The sequence below is a fragment of the Lucilia sericata genome, unplaced genomic scaffold, assembly GCF_015586225.1.
Source record: "Lucilia sericata isolate MDLA Ls3-8-SP2 unplaced genomic scaffold, ASM1558622v1 Contig000270F_arrow, whole genome shotgun sequence".
In the NCBI taxonomy this organism is placed as follows: Eukaryota; Metazoa; Arthropoda; class Insecta; order Diptera; family Calliphoridae; genus Lucilia; species Lucilia sericata.
In genome coordinates this window covers 44607-72064 of record NW_023994295.1, presented here as the reverse complement: position 1 = coordinate 72064, position 27458 = coordinate 44607, and the positions used below count along the sequence as shown (strand labels likewise).

At 32.7% G+C, this 27458-nt stretch overlaps 5 protein-coding genes across 7 annotated transcripts in view; 2 read left to right on the top strand and 3 right to left on the bottom strand.

The window, feature by feature from the left end:
- Window positions 1-8119, bottom strand: part of LOC119603015 (histone acetyltransferase KAT7) — a 35217-nt gene extending 27098 nt beyond the window's left edge. Inside the window, exons 1-2 of the mRNA XM_037954869.1 lie at window positions 6206-8119; window positions 5770-6142 (exon numbers count right to left, since the gene is read on the bottom strand). Coding sequence (XP_037810797.1) covers window positions 5770-6142; window positions 6206-7956 — 2124 coding nt within the window. The 5' untranslated portion in view covers window positions 7957-8119. The remainder of the gene's footprint in view (window positions 1-5769; window positions 6143-6205) is intronic.
- A 1353-nt stretch (window positions 8120-9472) lies between these two features.
- LOC119603008 (coiled-coil domain-containing protein 47) lies at window positions 9473-12697 on the top strand. 2 transcript variants are annotated; one of them, XM_037954861.1, is made up of 4 exons: window positions 9473-10172; window positions 10246-10687; window positions 11870-12217; window positions 12289-12697. In XM_037954861.1, the coding sequence occupies exons 1-4, from the start codon at window positions 9784-9786 to the stop codon at window positions 12526-12528; spliced, it is 1419 nt and encodes a 472-aa protein (XP_037810789.1). In that variant the 5' UTR covers window positions 9473-9783; the 3' UTR covers window positions 12529-12697. The 2 variants fall into 2 exon arrangements, with proteins under 2 accessions (XP_037810789.1, XP_037810787.1); XM_037954859.1 differs by having other exon boundaries at window positions 9540-10172; window positions 10246-10714.
- LOC119603007 (outer dense fiber protein 2) lies at window positions 12616-14949 on the bottom strand. The gene is made up of 2 exons (XM_037954858.1): window positions 13853-14949; window positions 12616-13621 (listed from the first exon to the last, which is right to left on the bottom strand). Exons 1-2 carry the CDS (start codon window positions 14827-14829, stop codon window positions 12745-12747), a joined length of 1854 nt encoding a protein of 617 aa, XP_037810786.1. The 5' UTR covers window positions 14830-14949; the 3' UTR covers window positions 12616-12744.
- A 2165-nt stretch (window positions 14950-17114) lies between these two features.
- LOC119603034 (putative leucine-rich repeat-containing protein DDB_G0290503) lies at window positions 17115-18926 on the top strand. Its single transcript, XM_037954892.1, has one exon. The coding sequence runs from the start codon at window positions 17230-17232 to the stop codon at window positions 18826-18828; it is 1599 nt and encodes a 532-aa protein (XP_037810820.1). The 5' UTR covers window positions 17115-17229; the 3' UTR covers window positions 18829-18926.
- Window positions 18927-24754: 5828 nt separating this feature from the next.
- On the bottom strand, window positions 24755-27109 carry LOC119603025 (toll-like receptor 10). Of its 2 annotated transcripts, XM_037954878.1 has the most exons (2): window positions 25498-27109; window positions 24755-25422 (listed from the first exon to the last, which is right to left on the bottom strand). In XM_037954878.1, exons 1-2 carry the CDS (start codon window positions 26969-26971, stop codon window positions 25130-25132), a joined length of 1767 nt encoding a protein of 588 aa, XP_037810806.1. In that variant the 5' UTR covers window positions 26972-27109; the 3' UTR covers window positions 24755-25129. The 2 variants fall into 2 exon arrangements, with proteins under 2 accessions (XP_037810806.1, XP_037810805.1); XM_037954877.1 differs by having other exon boundaries at window positions 24755-27108.
- Window positions 27110-27458: the final 349 nt, after the last annotated feature.

Sequence of the window (27458 nt, the reverse complement as noted above, 5' to 3'; positions counted from 1 at the left end):
CCTAGACAGTTTAAAACAGCTTATATTGCATTTTGTTAGGGGGGAAGAGAGAGTGTAGAATTGTAAGAGTCAACGGCACGACATGCGCAATTTGTAACACAAACCCAGTCTGTTCTATATCGTTTATTCTTTCATTGTTTTTGACGGCATCGTCCCTTTGAGGGCCGCATTACATTACACTACATTGCCCTGCCCTACCTTATTTTTTCGTCTGCATACTTTTCTGTTTTTTTTTTTTTCATATAATTTTTATTTTTTTATATATTTTTGGCAAAACGAAGGAAAAAAATATACATATATCCAGTTTGCTGTATCCGCAAGTCCTACAGCAAGTTTATATATATTGTATAGTATGCAGCTGTTGGCAGTTAGGTTAAAGTACTTGAAACAAAAGATTTTTGTTGTATTTTTGGGAAGTGTAAGCTATATACTACAAATACATATGTACATGAATATATATGTAGATATATATGTATACTTTTTGTATTCTTCATACATTTATACATACTTTAATATGTATGTATATAGAAAGCAGACAGTTTAACAAACAACAACAGCAGCAACAACAACAACAAAAAATCAACAACAGGAGCAGCAGCAAGAAAAATATTAATAAAACACGCAGACAAAACAAAAGTACTCAGTCTACACTTCAGACTATACTACTTAACTCTTACTTTGTATGTTAATCGAATATTTTGGGTATGGTCAAGAACATAAAATCAAAAATATAAAAAAAAATTAAAAAAAAAATATTCGTATTATTTTAATAAATGAGTACGTGGGAACATTAGATGTTTTGAATGAAAGCAAATTTGTAACCTTTAATAAAAAACATTTAGAATACATTAGAAATTATTCTAACCGGGAGTTGGTGTTAAATTAAAATACAATAGATAGAAACAAGTCTTGAAATTATTAAGAAATTTATTTATTTGTTTGCTGCAGGTTAACGACATTTTAAGCTTATTGTATTGCAGGACACTACTGCCCGATTCTTGGCCAATAATTCATTCAAAATTTTATTTTTCATCAAAAGTTCACTTTTCCATCCAAAATACTTGCCTTTTCAATGAAAAATGTTTTTTTCTTAAAATGCGAACATCTTTATTTAAGTATGTATGTTGAAACCCCTCCTTCTGAAGGCCCTGATATTTCGGGGTTCAAAAGAAAATTCTGGGAAAATCACTGATTTTTCTAGAACTTTTGATAATCTCACGTTTCAACCAAAATTCAGTACCTTATAGAAAAATCTTATTTTATTGGAAAATTTATTTTTTGCAGAAAAGACCCTTTTAAACAAAAACTCAATATTTCACCAATTCACTTCGCTGAAAAAATCGAAAAATCACTTTTTTTTATCCAAAGCACACTTTTTTAGCAAAGGATCAATGTTTTCATAAAAAATACTATTTCACAAACAATTCACTTTTTTACCAAAAAAAATTATTTAAAAAAAAAAATCAAGTTTTCATCTAAACAGAACTAGAACTGAACTAGAACTGAACTAGAACTGAACTAGAACTGAACTAGAACTGAACTAGAACTGAACTAGAACTGAACTAGAACTGAACTAGAACTGAACTAGAACTGAACTAGAACTGAACTAGAACTGAACTAGAACTGAACTAGAACTGAACTAGAACTGAACTAGAACTGAACTAGAACTGAACTAGAACTGAACTGAACTAGAACTGAACTAGAACTGAACTAGAACTGAACTAGAACTGAACTAGAACTGAACTAGAACTGAACTAGAACTGAACTAGAACTGAACTGAACTGAACTAGAACTGAACTAGAACTGAACTGAACTAGAACTGAACTGAACTGAACTAGAACTGAACTAGAACTGAACTAGAACTGAACTAGAACTGAACTAGAACTGAACTAGAACTGAACTAGAACTGAACTAGAACTGAACTAGAACTGAACTAGAACTGAACTAGAACTGAACTAGAACTGAACTAGAACTGAACTAGAACTAGAACTGAACTAGAACTGAACTAGAACTGAACTAGAACTGAACTAGAACTGAACTAGAACTGAACTAGAACTGAACTAGAACTGAACTAGAACTGAACTAGAACTGAACTAGAACTGAACTAGAACTGAACTAGAACTGAACTAGAACTGAACTAGAACTGAACTAGAACTGAACTAGAACTGAACTAGAACTGAACTAGAACTGAACTAGAACTAAACTGGAACTAAACTAGATCTGAACTAGAACTGAACTTGAACTGAACTAGAACTGAACTAGAACTGAACTAGAACTGAACTAGAACTGAACTAGAACTGAAGTAGAAGTAGAACTGAACTAGAACTGAACTAGAACTGAACTAGAACTGAACTAGAACTGAACTAGAACTGAACTAGAACTGAACTAGAACTGAACTAGAACTGAACTAGAACTGAACTAGAACTGAACTAGAACTGAACTAGAACTGAACTAGAACTGAACTAGAACTGAACTAGAACTGAACTAGAACTGAACTAGAACTGAACTAGAACTAAACTGGAACTAAACTAGATCTGAACTAGAACTGAACTTGAACTGAACTAGAACTGAACTAGAACTGAACTAGAACTGAACTAGAACTGAACTAGAACTGAACTAGAACTGAACTAGAACTGAACTAGAACTGAACTAGAACTGAACTAGAACTGAACTAGAACTGAACTAGAACTGAACTAGAACTGAACTAGAACTGAACTAGAACTGAACTAGAACTGAACTAGAACTGAACTAGAACTGAACGAACTAGAACTGAACTAGAACTGAACTAGAACTGAACTAGAACTGAACTAGAACTGAACTAGAACTGAACTAGAACTGAACTAGAACTGAAAGAACTGAACTAGAACTGAACTAGAACTGAACTAGAACTGAACTGAACTAGAACTGAACTAGAACTGAACTAGAACTGAACTAGAACTGAACTAGAACTGAACTAGAACTGAACTAGAACTGAACTAGAACTGAACTGAACTGAACTAGAACTGAACTAGAACTGAACTAGAACTGAACTAGAACTGAACTAGAACTGAACTAGAACTGACTAGAACTGAACTAGAACTGAACTAGAAATAACTGAACTAGAACTGAACTAGAACTGAACTAGAACTGAACTAGAACTGAACTAGAACTGAACTAGAACTGAACTAGAACTGACTAGAACTGAACTAGAACTGAACTAGACTGACGAGAACTGAACTAGAACTGAACTAGAACTGAAACTAGAACTGAACTAGAACTGAACTAGAACTGAACTAGAACTGAACTAACTGAACTAGAACTGAACTAGAAATGAACTAGAACGGAACTAGACTGAACTAGAACTGAACTAGAACTGAACTAGAACTGAACTAGACTGAACTAGAACTGAACTAGAACTGAACTAGAACTGAACTAGAACTGAACTAGAACTGAACAGAACTGAACTAGAACTGAACTAGAACTGAACTAGACTGAACTAGAACTGAACTAGAACTGACTAGACTGAACTAGAAATGACTAGAACTGAACTAGAACGACTAGAACTGAACTAGAACTGAACTAGAACTGAACTAGAAACTGAACTAGAACTGAACTAAGACTAGAACTGAACAGAACTGAACTAGAACTGAACTAGAACTGAACTAGAACTGAACTAGAACTGAACTAGAAACTGAACTAGAACTGAACTAAGAACTGAACTAGAACTGAACTAGAACTAACTAGACTGAACTAGAACTAGAACTAGATACTGAACTAGAACTGAACTAGACTGAAAACTGACTAGAACTGAACTAGAACTGAACTAGAACTGAAGAACTGAACTAGAACTGAACTAGAACTGAACTAGAACTGAACTAGAACTGAACTAGAACTGAACTAGAACTGAACTAGAACTGAACTAGAACTGAACTAGAACTGAACTAGAACTGAACTAGAACTGAACTAGAACTGAACTAGAACTGAACTAGAACTGAACTAGAACTGAACTAGAACTGAACTAGAACTGAACTAGAACTGAACTAGAACTGAACTAGAACTGAACTAGAACTGAACTAGAACTGAACTAGAACTGAACTAGAACTGACTAGAACTGAACTAGAACTGAACTAGAACTGAACTAGAACTGAACTAGAACTGAACTAGAACTGAACTAGAACTGAACTAGAACTGAACTAGAACTGAAACTAGAACTGAACTAGAACTGAACTAGAACTGAACTAGAAACTGAACTAGAACTGAACTAGAACTGAACTAGAACTGAACTAGAACTGAACTAGAACTGAACTAGAACTGAACTAGAACTGAACTAGAACTGATCTAGAACTGAACTAGAACTGAACTAGAACTGAACAAGAACTGAACTAGAACTGAACTAGAACTGAACTAGAACTGAACTAGAACCGAACTAGAACTGAACTAGAACTGAACTAGAACTGAATTAGAATTGAACTAGAACTGAACTAGAACTGAACTAGAACTGAACTAGAACTGAACTAGAACTGAACTAGAACTGATCTAGAACTGAACTAGAACTGAACTAGAACTGAACTAGAACTGAACTAGAACTAAACTAGAACTGAACTAGAACTGAACTAGAACTGAACTAGAACTGAACTAGAACTGAACTAGAACTGAACTAGAACTGAACTAAAACTGAACTAGAACTGAACTAGAACTGAACTAGAACTGAACTAGAACTGAACTAGAACTAAACTAGAACTGAACTAGAACTGAACTAGAACTGAACTAGAACTGATCTAGAACTGATCTAGAACTGAACTAGAACTGAACTAGAACTGAACTAGAACTGAACAAGAACTGAACTAGAACTGAACTAGAACTGAACTAGAACTGAACTAGAACCGAACTAGAACTGAACTAGAACTGAACTAGAACTGAATTAGAATTGAACTAGAACTGAACTAGAACTGAACTAGAACTGAACTAGAACTGAACTAGAACTGATCTAGAACTGAACTAGAACTAAACTAGAACTGAACTAGAACTGAACTAGAACTGAACTAGAACTGAACTAGAACTGAACTAGAACTGAACTAGAACTGAACTAAAACTGAACTAGAACTGAACTAGAACTGAACTAAAACTGAACTAGAACTGAACTAGAAATGAACTAGAAGTGAACAAGAACTGAATAAAATAGAACTAGAACTGTACTCGACCTAGACCTGAAGTAGAATTGTGATATAACTGAACTAGAACAGATCCAAACTAGAACTGAACTAGAACAGAACTAAGCTAGATCTGAAACTATACTTGAACTGGAGTAGAACTGAACTAGATTTTAATTAGAGCTGTACTAGAACAGAACTATAACTGGAATTAAACTAGAACAAGAACAGAAATAGAACAGAACTAGAACTGAACTAGCACTGAACTAGAACTAACTAGAACTGTAGGTTATCTAAATTCATATCTCTTGAAATATTTTCAAATAAATTGGTAACATTATATCATAACATTATCCTGTTCAAAATTTAACTGGTGTCTACAAAAAATGATATGATATCATCTCTTGCCTCTTTCTCTTGGTATAGTTCAATGGGTCCATTGTGAATTATTTAAATGGTAATATAGAAACACAACAGTCTCTTACTGTTGTCATGCTGACATTTGATGAAATGTTCAACTGTTAAAGTAAAATATTCAACAGAAACTTAAAATTTTAACAAAACCACAAATTTTTCCACACCTACTTAGTGCATCAACAAACTAACTAACATTTAATGAAGATTTTATTTGCATATTTACCTTGCTAAAATAGCCCACTGTATGACAACCATCAACATCTGCCAAGGTCATGATATAAAAGAGAAATGGTTCGACATCATAGTACAAAGTCTTGTGATCCAGGAAAAATTTCGCCAATAAACACAAATGCTGGCAATATTGCTTATGACGTTTACCATCTACTTGCCACACTTGTAATTTACCTTTGCGATAGATTTCATCACCGGGCGGATGTCGCCAAACACATTTGTGAGCATGACGCTTAATGCCGGTTTCTGATTTTTGATAACGTAAACAAAACTCACAAATGTACATTTGCGGCAGCCTCGAAACGTCTTCGGGATAAGGAGACTGATACCATACTTTCATTTTATATTTACCCATTGTGATATATCTGCAATGTAAATTTAATTTGTTAATTTGTTTTATATTTTATACACAAAAATAACAGACTTACTTGATGCCTTTACCAATCGGCAAATCTTTAACTTCATCTTCAATTTTTTCACTAGCTAAAGCCTGGGCATCTCTAAACAACTGTAAATCATAATCGGGTACTAAACCTATCAAACTGGGCTCACGATCTTCATCGTTACAATCCTTTTCCAGTTTAACTTTATCGCAGTTTACCACCTCTGCTATGGGTTTAAAACGGGCTCTGGATTCTTTAATTTTACTATAAAATTCTTTTTGTTCAATAGTTTGTAGGTGCTTTGTTGATGATTGTGGACCAGATTTATGGCCATCCAAATGGTTCGAGGCTGTAGAAGGTTTACTGCTGAGACTCTCTGCCCGTAGCTTGCGTTCATTAGCTCTTTCTTTACATTCGGATACAGACATGTTGTGATATATTGGACAGGCCTCGGGTAAAAAGTGGCGATCTAAATTTCCGCTTAGGTGACCCGAGGAGTCACAACCATCAACTGGGCATCGCTTTTCCAATTGTGGTGGCGTGGGTGCTCTAGACATGCTGGGAAAACCATTGTTACTGATTTCCTTCTTTACGCTACATTTACTAAGCGTTGTGGCGCCAAGACCAATGTAGGATTTTTTGGCCGGACTCTTGCAGAGTGAGCGTTTCATATCGCCCACGGTGCCATTAATAGCTTCTGAATCGGAATCTGAGCCGACATCCTGTTGACTGGCTCCAGCTGAAGTTTTAACTAATGGTTTACTGTTTCGTCTGGTACTTAGAGAACGTGTAAGTTTTCTATTTCTGGTATTCTTGGGCGGACTCTCTCCTCTATCTGAATCGGAAAATTCATTTTTATTTTTAGCACCTATTTCGGTATGTCTATTCTTCGGACGTCGTTTGCCGCCTATACCTTCACCACCACCCTTTCCGACCTTGGAATTATATGAACTATTGTCACTACTTTCAGTTTCGCTACTGCTACTTGAAGATTCATCTTCTGAGCCGGAAACACTATCATACTCAGATTCATCAGAACATTTTTTTCTTGACGATGCAGCAGCAGCTGCTCTTATGGATTGAGAAGGACCATTATTTCGTTTATTTGGAATTTGTTTTGCTTTAGCTGTTGTCTGTTCCGTGTTATCATTAACTGGATTTGTATTCTTGCCTATGACCTTGGTTTGTGGTTCTTGTTTTACCTTTTTTATGGGTGTTGTCGTACTGGTTTTTGCCATAACTTCTGGATCTACAGCTATTGGCAAAATCGTTGATTTTTCTTTTTCATTATCATTTGTCTTGGCCGGTTTAGTGTCACTTGTTACCTCTACGCCAGAAGTTGTGTTCTCTGATTGTGCCTTTTGTAACTTGGAGGCTGTCAAGGCAAAACCTCCAGAGGATCTTCGCCTTTGACTGGGCTGAGTTGTAGATGTAGTCGACAGTCTTTTAAGTGGTTTTTTAGCAGGTGGTGTATCATCGTCACTGGAATAAGCTACATTTTTATTAGGTTGCTTGGCTACCGCCGAGCTATTGCTCGTATTAAGTTTTGTTGTTTTTTCTGCCTCTGCCGTTGTTTTTTGTTGGTTTGTCTTACTTTCCGAGCTCTTTCTTCTGGTTGTTACTTGTGGCTTGTTTTTGTTATTATCGTTTCCTCTTGACGCATTTAAAGGTTTGGCATCGCTGGATGTAGTACTCTCGGAATCTGTTGAAGATGAACCACTATCTGTGCAGCTTGTACTTCCGCTGCTTGTTGAACTTCCAGACGACGAAGTAGACGTAGAACGGCTAGAATTCATTTTGTTTTTAATTAAGATTTATGCCTTATAAATTATTTTAGCATAAATTATACACAAAATCCAAGATTTAGTTATTTTTTTCAATTATTTTCTTTTTTTGGTTGATTGTTGATAGAAAATTTTCAGTTTTTTTCTAATCTGTTTTGTTTTTCTTTTTGTATCCTTTTCTAAACAATCTGTTATAGTTGTAAAAATTGGTACTATTTTAAAAGCAACACTGTGTTGAATAAAAAAAGCAAAAAATAATACATTCCAAAAATACACTTAGAGAAAAAAGTAGAGATGTTTGACTTAACTTGATTACTCTAAAGGCTGAAACACGTCCAACTGCGACTGACAGCTACGCAACGTAGAAAAAGTGATGCCCAATCGTTACGTTACCGACATACAAAAACAATTAAATATGTTTTAATACAAAAAATATTAAAAATAGCATATATACTAGGGTGATCGCCTCGGTTTTTCAACCGGTTTTAAAACCGGTTTTTTCTGCTTTACCAGTGTCGGTTTTTTCTAAATGTTGATTTTTCGAATATCGAATAACCCGGTTTTTTTACTTTTTTAAAAACCGGTTTCGAATACTTTTATTTGCTTTGTATTCAAAGATTACTTAAATTAATTTTTGAAGTAGATAATAATACAGCCCGTCTAAATTTTAAAAATATTGGGGTACAGGAACTAGAGTATATTTTTCTAAAGCACCTTTGGTTAAACTTTTTTGATTTTATTAATTAATTAACAAATTTTATTTGTAAAATTGATTGGAATAACTGCTTGATAAAATTTTACCAATCTTAAGATTATATTCCTATAACAATAATTAATTTGCGGCTGAAAAATTATGGAAGTGTTGGAATGCCTATGAAAATTGCCCAAGCAGGTATTTTAGAATAAGCTAGGATTAAAAAGTTCCTTATGTTTAACACTTTTTTCCTAATTTTTTTATATTAAAGAAATAATGTAAATCAGACGACTAGATCTAAAGTTATAATCTTTTAAACTGTTAAAAATCAGTTCGGGCCATGTTTTATTAATCAAATTTAAACATAAACGTTAATTTTTTCAAATTAAAAAAGATTTTTTATTTATAATGAAAAACCGGTTAACCGGTTTTTTCTGAATTTGAAAAATATCAACCGGTTTTTTTCAAATGTCAACTATTCGAACTATTCGAAAACCGGTTTTTGAAAAATGTCGGATAATCGATCACCCTAATACATACATACATCGTAATTAAACAAATCATATATTTTCATGGATTATTTCGGGCCAATATTGCTCAATATAAATAACGGGCCAGTTCGCTACTTATATTGAAAGAATGTTCTAATGAATATTTGAAGATTCAGATCTCGCAGATATGAAGGGTCGTCTGAAAATGTTAATGTTATATAAGGCCGTTTGCTTTTTATGTGACGATATTTTATTAATTGAACATATGCTCAACGACAACACTGTTTATATGTATTTTTTCTGAATTTATCGTACAAATTTTTCCTAGTGTATTTATTTTGACATTTGACTCGCACTAGATATACACTCTGTCAAAAAAAAAAAAAAAAAAAACAATAAAAAGTAATCGGTTTCAATTTAATTTTTTTTATTTAATTAAAATAGTGTGACGTGCTCGTTCGGTGGATTAGTTGGTGGAAAAAAAAAAATAAGATAAATTAAAAAATTAGTGATAAGATTAAGTCAAGTTACCACTAAACGGTAACAAATATTAATGACTATTTGTTAATAACCATTTGACCTAAATTTTATTTAGTTTGAGGTTATGATAAGTTAAATATTAAAGGAAAATTAATTTAATTTATTCAATTGAAAATGAAGCTAATCAAAGCTTTATTGATTGCACTTGTTTGCTGTGCTTTTATCAGCTTTGATTTGACGCCCGTATCAGCATTTGAAGACAATGACTTTGCGGAATTTGAGGATTTCGATAGTGATGATGAATTTGTAGAGGCACCTGTCACGGTTAAAGGCGAAGGTGTCCCAGCAACAAATGAAGTACCAGTTGTAAAGGAAAAGGAACCCGTAAATACGGTTAATGTACAAGATGATGAAGAAGATGGTATTGTTGAGGATGAAGATGAATTTTTCAAAGATGATGAAGAATTTGAGGGTTTCGATGGTGGCGATGTTAAGGAAGATGTAGTCGATAAAAGAGCCCCCGAACCAAAACTCACCGTTGCCAAGATACCCATGCATTTTAGGTAAATTTGTTAGATTTTATGGGTGGTAAATAAATAATAAGTTATTGTGATGGATTTTACTTTTAAATTACAGAACACATTGGGATTCCTATTGGATGGAAATGTTAATGTTGGCAGGTCTTATGGTATATTTCACCAACTTTTTCGCCGGCAAAGCTAAAAATGCCAAATTAGCTCATTTGTGGTATAGCACACACAAGGGTCTGCTCGACGACAATTTTGTTTTGGTGGGAGATGATGGCAAACAGGAAAATGAAAATCCTGGTTTAATGAAAGAAAGTGAAAGTTTGTACACACTTTGGTGTTCCGGACGTACCTGCTGCGAAGGCATGTTGGTCGAGTTAAAAATGATTAAACGCCAAGATTTGGTATCATTAGTAGCTGGATTAATGCGCCCACAACAAGATCAACTACACATTAAAGTTGATCTTACACGTGGTGTAATGGATCCATTTGTATTCTGTGTTGGTACCAAAAAGACTATAACGAAGGCTTTTAAGGAATACTCCGATTTGGTAGGTGTCTACAGTGGACGTCCAATAGTACGTATACTCTTTATTACGAATATCCAATAATACGAATGGCAAAATTGTTGCATTGTCTACTCTATAGTACGAATAAAGTCACAATTTTTCTGTTCGATAGTACGAATAACGCTTTTTTTATGGGAATTTTGGTTTTATTTACGTATGAATGAAGTTTTTATTATGTTTTTATTTTATTATTTCGGTATCATTCACCTTAAGCTCAGTAATTTTGAAGTTGTTTTGTATTTATTACAAGTGTTTTGTATTTTTAAAAATCCTATACACACAATTTACTGCATGTATATTTACAAATCAACAATTATTTAGTATTATTAATTTATTTTAATGGAATTTTGATAACCCAAGAGAAGAAATTAAATTGGATGATAACGCCAATGAAGAAAGTATTTTATTAGTTCCCGACAATAACTCTGCTGAGAACAATATTGAAGCCTCAAAAGCGCTGTTATTGAAAAAGCCGTAAGAATCATTTTACAATGTAATAAACATCGATGTTAAATGATGGATTTTTTAATAAGTAAAATGATATTTATATACATATGTATGTATGTATGAACTGTTAATTTTGAAAGTAGTGTGACTCCACATTCCAAACAATGGGTTTAAGGATAACTATTCTAATTTTTAAGAGAAAATTATAAATTAGAGAATTGTGGTATATTCCATTCAAGTTTCTAATAAAAGTTTTATGTAATCTGAACATTTTAATACATACATTTTAGAACACATATGTAAATTACAAATTGTCTTTGGCACACATCTTTTTGAAAACATTAAAATTTAAAACCTTCTACATATATCTCATTTCAACCATTGGACTCACGATACTTTCAAAATTAACAATTCATATACGTAAATATGTCCCTTTTATGCCTGTTTATGTACAAGAAATTTATTTAAAATAATACACATTTATTATATTTTGTTCCGTTATGTAATTTTTCATGAAAAATAAAACAAAAATAAATAAAATCCAATATTTTATGTGTATTATTTGAATTTAAACATACAAAATGTGTTGTTCAATAATACGAATTTTTCGGTATTACGAAAGGGCCTGACACTATATAATTCGTACTAGTGGACGTCCACTGTATATATAAAATGAAAATGTGTTTTTTTTTAATAAGGTAATTTTCTTTATTACAGAGCAAATATTGTACTCTAGTCAGTAAACCAGAGACACGTTATAATGTGCCTACTGGTTTCAGTGTACTCTCTGAAATCCCAGAAGCCACATCTGCCATACTCGAGAACCGTGTTATAACGGCTCTTAGCAAATATCAACAATTTATTGATTATATTCATATTTCTGACCAATTTTGCGGTCCCATACAACAAGACGAAACGAATGTTTTAAAACAACCTGAAACTAAACCAGTACTTATGGCCGGTTTTAATTTACCCAAGGATGGTGATATGGAATCTGTAAAACCATTGCTTATTTTGATTTTCTATTTAATGGAGCGCCTTAAAGTTCAACGTATATCCAAGGAGGTAAGATATTTAGTATCTACATAATTAGCATAACTCAAACTAAACTGACAATTTATTTTTCAAATTTCAAGGGTATCCAAAAAGCCGAGAAGAATAGAGCTCGTGTCGAGGAAGAATTTTTGAAAAGTACTCATGCTGCCCGTGCTGAAGCAGCAGCTCAACGTCGCGAAGAGAAACGCAAAGCCGAAAAAGAGCGTATCATGGCTGAAGATGATCCCGAAAAGCAACGTCGTTGGGAAGCCAAGGAACAGAAACGTCAGGCTAAAAAGAAAACACCTAAAATGAAACGTTTAGCCGTTAAATCGCTTTAAATGAGTATTCTCAAACGCATTAATAAGTTCTCATATGTCTCAGTCCACAAAAGCGTAACGTAATTGGTTTAAATATTATAATTTAATATTCAAGTATGTATTTATTTAAAAACAAATTTAAATTAACATTAATTTGAATAATAGAAAATTTAAGAAAAACCAACGTAAACCAAACAGAAATTTATTTTTTTTAACTTTTATCGTTTAGCAGATACTTTAACATTTGGCGGGAAAACTATTTTCATTAGACATAAAAGCTATATGATTCCTAAGAGTTTTGATTTGTTTCTGCGCAGCATCGAAACTGTAGGACAAAGTATTCAATTGTCCTTGCATTTCTCGTATAACCGATTCACGATCGCTTACAGACAAACAGGCAGTGGCACGACACTGAGCCAATTGTTTTTCTAAACGATCAATTTGATCTTGTTGTTGCTGCTTAATAAGTTCTGCACGCTCTTTTGTTCTGGCTATTATTTTAGCTGATTCAGAACGTAATGTATTCAAATCGTCCATGGTAGTTCTCAACTGTTCACAGAACATATCTCTTTGTTTTTGTATATCCTCTAGATTTTTCTTGACATGACCCAATTCCTGTTGGCATCTTTGCAGCTGAGGTTTACAGTCTTCTACATTGTTATCTTGCGTTTTAGTTTTAAGCTGCTTAAGTTCTTTGCACACTATTACCAGCTTAGTTTCAAGCTCTTCCTTTTCCTTACACATCTGAGCCAACTTAATCTGTTCGTTTTCCAAAAGTCTAGGAAAATGTAAAAGTTCAGCTAGTTTTTCTTGAAATTTGCCACGAATTTCTTTAACTTCTTGATTTATTTGTTTTTCAATGCGTTTATTATTCATATTGAGCTTTTCGAGGAGAGCAGTTTGTTCTTCGACTTTTTGTTGAGCCGTTAGATATTTATTACGATAATCATCTAACTGCATTGATTGTTCTCTCATTAGACATTTAAATTCGACTTGTTCTTCATTCATTTCATTGATGCGATTGCGTAAAAGAATTAATTCCGATTCATCGGCATTTCCTTGAATGTTAGAGTCACCGTTGTTGCTACAGCAATTTGCACAGGACGATTTTAGTCTGAAAATTTTAAAGTTTTTGGTGATTTGAACAAGAATTATCGTTTTTTCTTCTTATTTTCAAAGAAAAAGTATATTTTTAAAGAAAAATCTTTTTTACAATGAAAAATTAGATCGATTTTCCAATAAAAAAGTTATTTTTTTAAGAAATTTTCATAAAAAAATAAATTTTTATATTCGAAATGAAATTTTTCTTTGAGAAAAATCAAAATTTGAAACAATATCTATTTACTTTTTTGTTAAATCCTTAAGTTGTTCATCCTTCTTGCTAAATTCCGTCAGCAGATACAAATAGTTTTCCTTTAATTGTTCAAAATTTTCCGTTTTTTCACTTTTTTTGCCAAGACACATTAAAGGATCTAAGCTTGGACTTGGAGGCATAGCTAAAGATTTTTTATTTGTATCATTTTTATTGCAAGAATGACAACATTTTTCCTTTGCATCACGTTTATTTAATTCTTCCTTTAGCTTGCATATAGTTTGTTGCATACAATTAATTTTGTTGTTAATCTTTTCCATAGAATCATGCTTTTCCCTGCAAGCAGGCGGTTGTTTTTTCTTAGAAGCACGACATTCCTTAAGATTATTACACTCTTTAAGAGCGGCACAAATTTCTTTCATTAGCTTTCTCTCTTCCGCCACACTCATTTGACTTTCTCTATACGAACAGGATTTATCCATTTCACTAGACTCTCCACCGGATGCTCTTCTATTTTGGAATTTTGTTTGTGTTTGTAACGTTTCACAGGTGCGCATGATAAGATTTAAATTATCTTCATCGAATGTGGTTATAAGTGGGAATTCGCGATAACGTCTTTTCGAGCCAAAATTCTGTAAACGTATAGCTTTCTCTATAAGACAACGTAGCTTTTGCAATTCCTGTTCCCAATTATCTTTTAAGTTTTTCAAATCGTTACGTTCGCTGCGCGTAAGACAAGGCTTATCGGACATTTTTTGTATTTGTAACTTTAGATTTTCCAACATTTCATTTTGATATTTTATATCTCTTTCCAGACGTCTATATTCTTTATATTGTCGTTGTTTTTCTGGGTCTTCATTGGAACTTAGCGGTGTATAATCTTCGCCATAATCATCTGTTTCATGCTGTTCAATTTCAATTTCTTCTGCATATTCTTCGTTTGCGGTAAGTTCGGTGCCAGCTTCTTCCCGTTCTGATAGCGCCGAAACTGGATCTGTTTCACTAGCCATTTTTATTTATTTTTATTTTTAACTTAAAATTTTGTTCAATACAATTATTTTATCTTTTAATTTTTATAAATTTTTGAGAATTTTTTTTCAATTTGTTTAATTAATTTGTCAATGGCAATTGAAAAATTTTACCAAGGTATTCAGATTTTATATAGTTTTTCTTTTAAATTTCAGTTTTTTATATAATTTTGTGGTTGATCTTTTTATAACCTTCACCTTCGTGAGAAGGGTAATATAAGTTTGTTTTTATACCCTACACCACTTTAGTGGGGAGGGTATATTGGATTTGTGCTGATGTTTGTAACATACAAAAATATTCGTCCTAGACCCACCTTAAAGTATACCAATCGGCTTAGAATCGTTTTCTGAGTCGATTAAGCTATGTCCGTCCGTCCGTCCGTCTGGCTGGCTGTCCATTTAAACCTTGTGCGCAAGGTACAGATCGCAATTTTCAAGATAATTGGATGAAATTTTAATTGACCCAAGAACAAAGCCTATTGAAAATGGTTAAAATCGGTTCATTATTTCACCTAGCCCCCATACAACAGAACCCCCCGAAAAGGGCTTCTGAGCTCATAATTATGTTAAATATACAGATATATCGATAAAATACGGCACAACTAAGTTTTATAGAAGTCTTGATGACCCTGCCAAATTTCATAAAGATCGGGCCCCATTTGACCCTAGCTCCCATACAAAGTCCCCTTCAGAAAATTACTTGAATGTCCCAAATTAACTTATAAACACAAATATCGCGATGAAATTCAGCACAATAAAATATTATGTCAATATAAATATATTCACAAAATTTTATCGGGCTTGATCCATATTTGCCCCTAGCCCCCATATAAAGCCTCTTTCAGAAAATTGCTTAAATGTATCGGAACAAGGGAATATTGAAGATAAATGCTTTATTATGAAAAATAAATCACATTTAATATTCACAGCTAGTGTAGGGTATCATATGGTCGGCCACGCCCGACTATACTTTCTTACTTGTTCAATTTGTAATCTCTAAGATTCCTTATAGTTAGCGGAGTCGATTAACTTATGTCCGTCTATATGTTTGTTGAAATCAATTTTCTAAAGTCCCCACCCATCTTCGGCATCCAAATATTCAATAATTCTGTTAGACATGTTCTCGTGAAAATCGCTATTTAATATCAGCAAAATCGGTCTATAAATAATGAAGATATGATCAAAAATCTGAGACAACCTCTGGGAATTTTATTAATAAATTAGAAATTTTGTGCATGTTTAGACAAAATGAAACAACATACAATTTCATATGGTAAGTGTTGTTCTTGTTTTGTTACTGCCAAAATCATAGATGGAAAATTGTGAGTACATAATTAAACAGGGATGGAAAAAATATTTTTTTTTTAGCTTTTTCGTTCTTTAACTGCCGGCCCACATTAGGAAACTATTTTTGGGAAACTATTGATTTTACGTGAGAGAGAAAGAGAACGAAATATTCATCTCTCTCGCGGTACGGAGTTTCTCGTACTCTGAAAGACCTGGTTCACACTGGGAAACTTTTGGTTTTTTGTGTGTGAGAGAAATAGAAAGAAATATCAACCATTTCTTTCTCTCACACACAAAATCAAAAGTTTCTAAACAAAAGTTTTCCAGTGTGATCCAGGTGAAACTCGTTTTGTTTTGTTAGACCTGGTCCACACTATAGGAAACTTTTGTTGAGAAACTTTTTCTTAATTCTCTTTTGAATTAATTGCATTGATTTGTTGTTGTACGAATGAGAAGAATAACAAAACAAAACAAGTTTCCGAGTACGAGAAACTCCGTACCGCGAGAGAGAGATGAATGACATTCTTTCTCTTTCTCTCTCACGCAAAATCAAAAGTTTCCCAAAAAAAGTTTTCTAGTGTGGACCGGCAGTTATTCTTCTCATTCGTACAAAAACAAATCAATGCCATTAACACGTAGTTTCTGAAACAAAAATTTCTATATGTAGACATTAAGGAAACTTTAAAAGAGAATTAAGAAAAAGTTTCTCAACTAAAGTTTCTGTGTGTGGACTGGCACCAACAGGTACTTTTTAAGTTTTCTATAATATTAGAATTTGGCGTAAATGAGAACCTACAAGAGGGGACTTCTTGGCACTTTTTGCTCTTCAACTTTACTTTTTCGTCATTGAAAATGTGAATTTCTGATACTTTTTCGATTTCCAACTCGTATTTTTTATAAAATAAGTATTAACAGTTTTATTAAAAAACACTATGATGAAGGGTATATAAGATTCGGCTCAGTCGAATATAGAACTTTTACATGTTTTGTGTTGGAAAAAAATTTTGTGTCTTTTTTTTTTATTTTGAAATAAAATTACAAATTCACGAAAAGACTTTTTTGTAAATTGTTGAACAAAATTTTTAACAACAATTTATGGCGCATCCAAATCCAAATTCAAAGTTTCTAACTAAATTAAGTGCAAAACATAAACCACCACCTCCTCAACCAAACATAGACAAAAAACAAACTTTTTTCACATACTGCAGTTCGAAAAAGGAAAGTACGGCTGAAATGACGTCTTCGCATAAGAACAGTTATGAACAGTTTAAAAAATACAACAGTCCTAATGAGGATTACGAAGATTTTGGGGCTGATGGACAAGGGCAGCTTTTGTCTAGCGATAATTTTGGTAAAACTAAGAGAAATTTTAAAAAGCAGGAAATAAGTGAAAAATTGAAAGATGAATTACAAAAATATCGGAATGAACTTAAAGAATATACCAATAGTACAAAAGATTTGCAAGAAAAGTACCTAAAGATAAATTCAGAATTGAATGAAATGAAACAGAAACATATAAGACTTATTAACAAGCGAAATTTACCTTGTGGAGATTTCGAGACCTATTCAGATAGCAGCAGTTCTACGGGTACCGTTTACTCTTTACGCCGGAAATGTACTCAAATATTTAAACGCAGTAAAAGTTTTATATTATTAAATGAACAACCACTTAAACAAATGCTGTACAATTCCCACAAAGAGGATGCGAAAATAACTGAAACTATGGAGCAAAAAGTTCAACAGATATTGGCAAATAAAGAGAATATAAAACCAGTTTACGATAATGATTTGCAAAATGTTTATATGGCGCTCAAAACCGTTATGGATGATCAGTCTAAAGCACAGCAAAGCTCTACTGAAATCTTTTCGCTTAAAAATACTATAACCAAGCTACAAGATGATAGCGAACGTTTCTGTTCTATTATAGAAGAACAAAAAAATACCTTAAGCGATTATCGCTCACGTTTCGCTCAAGCCCAACAGTTAGTACAACAGCAGCAGATAGAAATTGAGAAATTAAATTCCAATAACCAGCAATTAGAAGCGGATGCTTCCATAATCATAGATCAGCTAAGAAATAGAATTGAAACCAAACTTCGGGATGTGGAATTTCTAACAGATGTTATGCGTGAGGAACAACTAAAAAAAGAACGTGCTATCAAGGAAAATTTGAAACTAAATGAACGCTTAGAAGCCATGCAGGCCGAAGCAAATCAGCTAAAAATTAAACTGGAAGAAATGAGTCGACGTAAAATGTCGACTATAACACGTTTAAAAGTGGCCGAAAGAGATTTAAAAATATTCAAAGACTACAATACGGCCTTAAAGCAAGAAAAACGTAAACTTAACGAAAAAATGAAAATCATGAGCGGACAATTGGAGTCGTTACAGAATGCCAGTAAGCGTACAATGAATCGTCAACGTGAACATAATGAAAAACAACGACGAGAATTACAAAAGAGAATTTACGATCTTGAAATGAAACTTAATCGTAGTCAAAATTCTACCTCAAGTTTAATTCAAGAACGTGATAGTCTTATAGCAGAGCTACAGAGTCAACTCAATAGTTTAGTGCATAATTTTGAGGTTTCCCAAAAGCATATACGGGTTTTGAGAAGACATATTTATACAATGTGTGGCAGCAATTGTCGTCAGTCGATCGTACGTAATCGTGCTATGGGAGAATTGATTTAATAGTTTTATTTTCTATTTTCTTTACATAAATTTGTTGTATAAAATGTAAGGATTCCTTTTTTTTTTTTTTTGTAAAGTTTTATTTGCATTTTATTCAACAAAATTTATATAAAACAAATCGATATTTATAGAAAATAAAATGTGTTTTTGTTGAAATGTTTAAATTATTGTTGTAATAAATCGTCCAATATTAGTCTACATACAAAAAAAATTACTTTATCTTAAATTAAACATAAAATTTTAAAAATGTCGGAACCTAGAGATCTAAGTACATCAAAATTTCTCCTTTACATTAGGTTTTTGAGATATCGTCTCCGAAATTTTGAAAAATAAACCTTTTTTGGCCATATTTGAGACGTTATAACAGTGTGTTATATCATCTGAAAGTCCAATATTTAGATTTTAGAATAAAAATTATATTATCTTTGGAGCTTTAGGCTAAGATTCCCAAGGAAGAATCATAGATTATAGATTGAACTTTTGGATGACATAAAAAATGTTGTGCAGAAATAACAGAAATACACCTAGTCCACTATCGGGCCTGTTCTGTGCTCTTATTTACAAGGAAAATATTTGTTAGTAAAATATAACAAGTAAGAAAGTATAGTCGGGCGTGGCCGACCATATGATACCCTACACCAGTTATGAATATTAAATGTGATTTATTTTTCATAATAAAGCATTTAGCTTCAATATTCCCTTGTTCCGATACATTTACGCAATTTATGGATGAAAAACTAATTTTCTGAAAGAGGCTTTATATGGGGGCTAGGGGCAAATATGGACCAAGCCCGATAACATTTTGTGAATATATTTATATTTACATAATATTTTATTGTGCTGAATTTCATCGCGTTATTTGTGTTTATAAGTTAATTTCGGACATTCAAGTAATTTTCTGAAGGGGACTTTGTATGGGAGCTAGGGTCAAATGGAGCCCGATCTTTATGAAATTTGGCAGGGTCATCAAGACTTCTATAAAACTTAGCTGTGCCGTATTTTATCGATATATCTGCATATTTAACATAATTATGAGCTCAGAAGACCTTTTCGGCGGGTTCTGTTCTATGGGGGCTAGGTGAAATAATGGACCGATTTTAACAATTTTCAATAGGCTTCGTCCTTGGGTCAAATAAAACGTGCGTGCCAAATTTCATCCAATTATCTTGAAAATTGCGACCTGTAGCTTGCGCACAAGGTTTACATGGACAGCCAGCCAGCCAGACGGACGGACGGACATAGCTTAATCGACTCAGAAAAGCCGATCTAAGCCGATTGGTATACTTTAAGGTGGGTCTAGGACGAATATTTTTGTATGTTACAAACATCAGCACAAATCCAATATACCCTCCCCACTAAAGTGGTGTAGGGTATAAAAAGCCTTATAAAGTAATTATCGTCCAATATTCAGAAACAAAGTCTTCTGTACGTAATTCCTAAGAATTTTTCAATCAGTGTGCGTGAGGGATGCTATATCCGGAATAATATTATTCCAAAATGTAGATCCAAACATTCGTCGAAAGCCTGACAACGGCAAAGATAGTGCTACAGAGTTTCACTGTCCTCTCTATATGTTCTTCATTCGTCTGAACCCGCACCACGTACCATACGCATACGTACCATTATATTATTATACTCTCGTTAGTCCCACCTCATAGGATATTTGGGGTGAAAACCACCGTCTCATTATGGGAAATACTTTATCTTAAACTAAACATAAAATTTTAAAAATGTCGTAACCTAGAGATAAATGTACATCAAAATTTCTCCTTTACATTAGGTTTTTGAGATATCGTCTCCTAAATTTTGAAAAATAAACCTTTTTTGGTCATATTTGAGACGTTATAACAATGCGTTATATCTTCTGAAAGTCTAATATTTAGATTTTAAAATAAAAGTTATATTATCTTTGGAGCTTTAGACTAAGTTCCCCAAGGAAGAAGATTAATCTTAGATTATAGATTGAACTTTTGGATGACATAAAAAATGTTGTGCAGAAATAACAGAAATACACCTAGTCCACTATCGGGCCTGTTCTGTGCTCTTATTTACAAGGAAAATATTTGTTAGTAAAATATAACAAGTAAGAAAGTATAGTCGGGCGTGGCCGACCATATGATACCCTACACCAGTTATGAATATTAAATGTGATTTATTTTTCATAATAAAGCATTTATCTTCAATATTCCCTTGTTCCGATACATTTACGCAATTTATGGATGAAAAACTAATTTTCTGAAAGAGGCTTTATATGGGGGCTAGGGGCAAATATGGACCATGCCCGATAACATTTTGTGAATATATTTATATTTACATAATATTTTATTGTGCTGAATTTCATCGCGTTATTTGTGTTTATAAGTTAATTTCGGACATTCAAGTAATTTTCTGAAGGGGACTTTGTATGGGAGCTAGGGTCAAATGGGGTCTGATCTTTATGAAATTTGGCAGGGTCATCAAGACTTCTATAAAACTTAGCTGTGCCGTATTTTATCGATATATCTGCATATTTAACATAATTATGAGCTCAGAAGACCTTTTCGGCGGGTTCTGTTCTATGGGGGCTAGGGGAAATAATGGACCGATTTTAACAATTTTCAATAGGCTTCGTTCTTGGGTCAACTAAAACGTGCGTGCCAAATTTCATCCAATTATCTTGAAAATTGCGATCTGTACCTTGCGCACAAGGTTTACATGGACAGCCAGCCAGACGGACGGACGGACATAGCTTAATCGACTCAGAAAACGATTCTAAGCCGATTGGTATACTTTAAGGTGGGTCTAGGACGAATATTTTTGTATGTTACAAACATCAGCACAAATCCAATATACCCTCCCCACTAAAGTGGTGTAGGGTATAAAAAGCCTTATAAAGTATTTATCGTCCGATATTCAGAAACAAAGTCTTCTGTACGTAATTCCTAAGAATTTTTCAATCAGTGTACGTGAGGGATGTTATATCCGGAATAATATTATTTCAAAATGTAGATCCAAACATTCGTCGAAAGCCTGACAACGGCAAAAAGAGAGTGCTACAGAGTTTCACTGTCCTCTCTATATGTTCTTCATTCGTCTGAACCCGCACCACGTACCATACGCATACGTACCATTATATTATTATACTCTCGTTAGTCCCACCTCATAGGATATTTGGGGTGAAAACCACCGTCTCATTATGGGAAATACTTTATCTTAAACTAAACATAAAATTTTAAAAATGTCGGAACCTAGAGATCTAGGTACATCAAAATTTCTCCTTTACATTAGGTTTTTGAGATATCGTCTCCTAAATTTTGAAAAGTAAACCTTTTTTGGCCATATTTGAGACGTTATAACAGTGCGTTATATCTTCTGAAAGTCCAATATTTAGATTTTAAAATTAAAGTTATATTATCTTTGGAGGTTTAGGCTAAGATTCACAAGATTATAGACTGGACTTTTGGATGACATAAAAAATGTTGTGCAGAAATAACAGAAATACACCTAGTCCACTATCGGGCCTGTTGTGCGCTTCTTTTCAAAGAAAATATTTGTTAGTAAAATAAAAAAAAGCCTTATAAAGTAATTATCGTCCTATATTCAGAAACAAAGTCTTCTGTACGTAATTCCTAAGAATTTTTCAATTAGTAAGCGTGAGGGATGTTATATCCGGAATAATATTATTCCAAAATGTAGATCCAAACATTCGTCGAAAGCCTGACAACGGCAAAACGAGAGTGCTACAGAGTTTCACTGTCCTCTCTACATGTTCTACATTCGTCTGAACCCGCATGTCCACTCAGAATACGTACCATTATAATATTATACTCTCGTTAGTCCCACCCCATAGGATCTTTAAGGATCTCATTATGGGTTTCTCTTACCCATATTTTTAAGTCTGCCCTCGTTGCGGCAAATGGTTTCGCGTTCGTCAGGTTAACTGCCTCGAGCTCCCTTTAAATCTATTACATTCGCTCTTCTGTTGCCGACTACTCCCGATTGGCTTGGTACCCATATGATGTAAACCTTAAATCGGGTAGAGTATTCGGTTACAGCTTTCTTACAATCAAATACGGTGTTAGACTTAACTTTATCATCTGATTTCGCCCTAACTGCCTTCTGGTTATCGGTTAATATGTGAAGACCTGTGGGCGCCATATTTGTTCTAATCCAATTTACGCATTCAGTTATTGCTCGGACTACTTTTGTTTATAATAATAAGTAGGATCATTATATGACATTACGATAAGAGTAGCGAAATACTATGGGCATATTTTGTTTAAAATATAAAACTAATTAAGGAGCGGTTATACATAGAAATGTTGAAATGAATGTTTAGGGTTCAACATTACCTTTATTTAAATTAAATACAGATAAGAATATTTCCTTAAATACAAAATACAGTGAATCAATTAAGTAATTTGCCTATGTAAAATTTTATAAATTTTAAGAAAAAACTTTATCTGAACAATTATTTTTAGCAAAATAAAGCAATTTGTTTGCTGTACTTTTTAAAGAATATCTTATATTTTAATTTTCTACCATAAAAAGTAAAATCGTGATATTAATTAACGAGATTTTTGATAAAATGTGAACGTATTGTTAATTTTTAAGGTCAATAAAGTATTTTGCTTTTTTAGGTTTTTTGTTCATTTTTTTAATATTGCTGCATTATTTTATAAAATTTAATATTTTTATTACTCCTATGTATTAGAATAGCATTTTTTAGATATTTTAGTAGTGGAACGTCTAAGTTTGGACATTTCTTAACCGATTTATTATCCTATATACCTATAAGAATTTTTCAATATTTGACTTAACATGAAATCTATCGTTTCTTTGATTTAATTTCGAAAATAATAAGTAATTTTGAATTGGATACATGATATATTAGGAAATCAATGGATTTGGACCTAGAAAATAATCTGGGGTTTTGGTCATTTTGTATTGATAAACAAAAACTACATTACGGAGACCCCATCTATTTGGGGAGTACTGTGTGAATTTCATTTAGAATTGTATAATATTGATTCTTATCCAATAAAGCTAACAGTAAGTACCATCCTAGTCACTCTAAGTATGGGGATATCACCGTATACCACTATAGAACTATTACATGCTAGAATCTTGATATTCTACCTCATATTTTGAATGCATTATTTTATGAATAAAATACAGTAGGCGTAGCTGGATTTGGATAGTTATTCTTGATTTGGGTTCTAACTATATATAAGTGTATGTATTAGCTGAAAAATATTGCTTTTGTGGATCTTAGGTGATGAGAACCGCCTCTATTTGTAAATATCTAAATTAAGTATTTTTCCCGTCCCACACGATAATTCACTTTATATTGTTTCCAAGCAACCTAAGGTCTGTTTAGGGGTCTAAATTTAAACATAGTGTTCTTTTAATTTCGTATATGGACTTTGGAGAAGATAAATGAGGACTTCAATGGTTTTTGCTTGGATACAAGTCGCTCTCCTTTGGCAGTTAAAGATTTTTAAAGACAACTCAGTGCTTTTTTTTTAATAATTCTTTGTGTTATTTCATCAATTTCTATATTTTATATTTTTTAATGATTGATTAAACATCTCATAATTGAATTTCATTGATTTTTACTTGTTCTAAAAATCTAAACTAATTTTTTATATTGGAATTGTCCTTTAAAACATTTTTAGCGCAAATAACTACACAGTTTCACACAATAAGGATATGATTTTTTAAAATTACAATTGAAAAATACTTAACACGTGTCCTTTTAACAATAAAACAATAAATTCCAAAAGCAATTAAAAAATAATTTGAAAAACCCAACGAAATTAACTGGAAATTTCAATATGCAAAATACTTTATTGACGTGCAAATTCTGATGAAAAATAATAAAATGCAACAACAAATGCACTAAAATTTTTATTTTAATAATTTTTTCTTGGTTTTCCCATTATACACAATCTTTATTTTCAATTGGAATGAATTTACTTTTTACCTGTTTTTTTGAATTTTATTTATGAACAAAAAACAAAATTCTCTTAAAAAAAGGTAGGCAAAAAACTTAGTTGATTCACTGTACATAAGTACATAGGTATGTAGTTAATAACATTAACATCAAATACTTTGAACAAATTTACAGTTCTGCTAGAGGATTATTCCGTGGTTTGATTCAAAATGAGAAAAATTTGAATATTTTTGCTTGCAAATCGAGTTACAGAGTAACCCCTCCAGCTGGTTATAATATACATAACAATAATACAAAATTTATAGCAAACTATTTAAAAGAAATATGATCATAATTGGTTTTATTATGGCCGGCAACAGCAACAACTTATATTATCTCTTCATAAATCTGACTGGGAGGTTCTTCGGTTGGTAACTGTTCATAGGTAATATGAACAGATTTTTCACATTTAGCAGTCGGTGTATCATCACTATGTAGTGCTATACAATTGCATTCGGAAACAATACCATTAATAGGCACTTCATAAGCCATTTCCGTTCCATCGACTATTTGTGTTAAAGGTCTGCGAGTTTCAGTTTGTAGAGTAGGTAAGGGCAATTGTCTAACGACATCAAAACGTTGACTTGGATGATTTGCTGGTGTTTGCATGCAAGAGAAGCCTTTATAGTAGGATAAATGAAACATTTTCTGACAATAAATCCACATATAGAGAAGCAGGAAAAGAAATGCTATACCTAAGGGCAACATGAAAACGATAATTAAAGCTTCGGCTCTTTGATTTCTTTTGAATTCCCAAGGACTGCCATAAACTAAAGTATACGTGGAAACATTCAAAAAGTGATCGGGAGTTATGGCCGTGTTTTCCCTTTGAGTAGCATTATTTGTGGTGATAGCAGGAGTGGTTGGTATTTTTTCTGATGGTATGCATTGTAGTCCATTAACATTTATTTTCGATATAAACTTTTCATATTGTAATATGCGAAATTTCTCTGGTTGATAATGGGCAAATTCATGTAACCACAAACAATCCCAGGGATTTTGATCACATTTTATGCGTACTTGTGATAGTACAACATCAGGTATAACATTATCATAACCCTGTAAAGATTGTAGCTGATTTTGGCTAAGATCGAATAAGGAAACATTTGGTAGGGATTTCAATAAATTATCTAAATGCAAAAATTTTATATGATTTCCTGTAAGTATAAGACACTCCAAGTTGCTAAGATTCGCCAACCATTCAAATGGTAGCCATTGCAATTGATTATTACTTAAATTCAATTCGTTTAATTTGTTCTCATACGCTGTAAATGTTTTCATGACATTGCCACTTAAATCAATGCGTTTAACGGTTGAATGAACATCGTGTAGCGTAAATTTTTCTAGAGCACAATGTTTTATGGTGAGATTTCTTAAAACGAGAGAATTTCTCAGCAGCAGCGCAACGTTATCGAATGGTGTATTGGCAACATAGAGATTTTGCAAAGTTTCAGGTAAATGTTTAAAAATGCCTGACGTCATTTGTTTTAGCGCCTCCAAATGTACACTGGCGACACTAGTGTATTCAAATAAATCAGGAAATTTCAACATCAGCACCGGTTCATTGACAATATATAAATTCTCTAATGATCTAATAGCTTTGAAGGCATCTTTGTGTATAAGTTTGAGTGAATTTTTCTCGATGAGCACATCCCTTAATTGTGGAGTGTTAGCAACAAAGGAATCAGCTTCAATGGCAGCTATTTCATTAAATTGTATATTCAAATATTCTAATTGTAGTTGTTGTGAATTTTCTGCCTGACAATGCAGAGGCCTTAGTATGTCCATGTGAAAATGCCTAATGGAAACTTTTGTAATATATTTACATATTGGCAAAAATTCCAAACCATAAGTTAGAGCATTTAAAGGCGTTTGGCAACCGTCCAGCATTACAGTTTGTATGCCCATGAAACGATTTTTTGTTGATGTTTGAAAATCATTTTCTTCTTCTGTTTGTTGGAGGTGATCTTGTGCATTGTTTTCTTTCAAATTGAAATGACAATCGATTTGCATAGTTATGCCATGTGAAAGTTCTAAATTTTTAAATAATTCCGTTTTAATAGTACACTCTTCATCATTGTTCCAGCACAATTCATTGCATTGTATTTGTTTTATATAAAACGTATATATCACCAGTAAAATTTTAAGTATTAGGTAGTTATAAGGCATATTTTGTTGTTATTGTTAAGTTTTTTTTTTTTTTAATTTTCCGTTTTATTTTTTTGCTTAACAATTTAATTAAATAATTCGCATTTCGATTTTCATCTAAACTCTCGGCGATCGTTTTGAATACTGAAATTTTGTATTCTCAAAAATAAACTAAATATTTTAATAAAAAATCGCTCATGATTCACCTTGTTGTAGCTGGTGGTGTGTATTAGGTTTGGTTTTTCTCTGTGTTCTTTTAATTTTTTATTTTTTATTTTTTTTTTTGGGTGTTGATGATTCCAAAATAAATGTTTGTTTTTTCATTAACCAATTTTCTCAGATTTTTCCTTATCCCATCAGATTTTTAATGTGTGAATTTATTTGTGTTTATAAATACACATTGTTTTGTTCGCACTCTACTACCCAGCGTTTGTATGTTTTGTTATGCAAATTTACTTTATGTACAATGTTCTTAGTTTGTGATATTATTTAATTATTCTGAGAGCCC

Bases quoted from the DNA above. Each gene is read 5' to 3' on its own strand.
- LOC119603025 (XM_037954877.1), bottom strand. From the start codon at position 26,971: ATGCCTTATAACTACCTAATACTTAAAATTTTACTGGTGATATATACG.
- LOC119603008 (XM_037954859.1), top strand. From the start codon at position 9,784: ATGAAGCTAATCAAAGCTTTATTGATTGCACTTGTTTGCTGTGCTTTT. The intron at 10,173-10,245 runs GTAAATTTGTTA...TTTAAATTACAG, and splicing joins AAGATACCCATGCATTTTAG to AACACATTGGGATTCCTATT. The intron at 10,715-11,869 runs GTACGTATACTC...TCTTTATTACAG, and splicing joins TCTACAGTGGACGTCCAATA to AGCAAATATTGTACTCTAGT.
- LOC119603034 (XM_037954892.1), top strand. From the start codon at position 17,230: ATGGCGCATCCAAATCCAAATTCAAAGTTTCTAACTAAATTAAGTGCA.
- LOC119603007 (XM_037954858.1), bottom strand. From the start codon at position 14,829: ATGGCTAGTGAAACAGATCCAGTTTCGGCGCTATCAGAACGGGAAGAA. The intron at 13,622-13,852 runs GTAAATAGATAT...TAAAATTTTCAG, and splicing joins CTTAAGGATTTAACAAAAAA to ACTAAAATCGTCCTGTGCAA.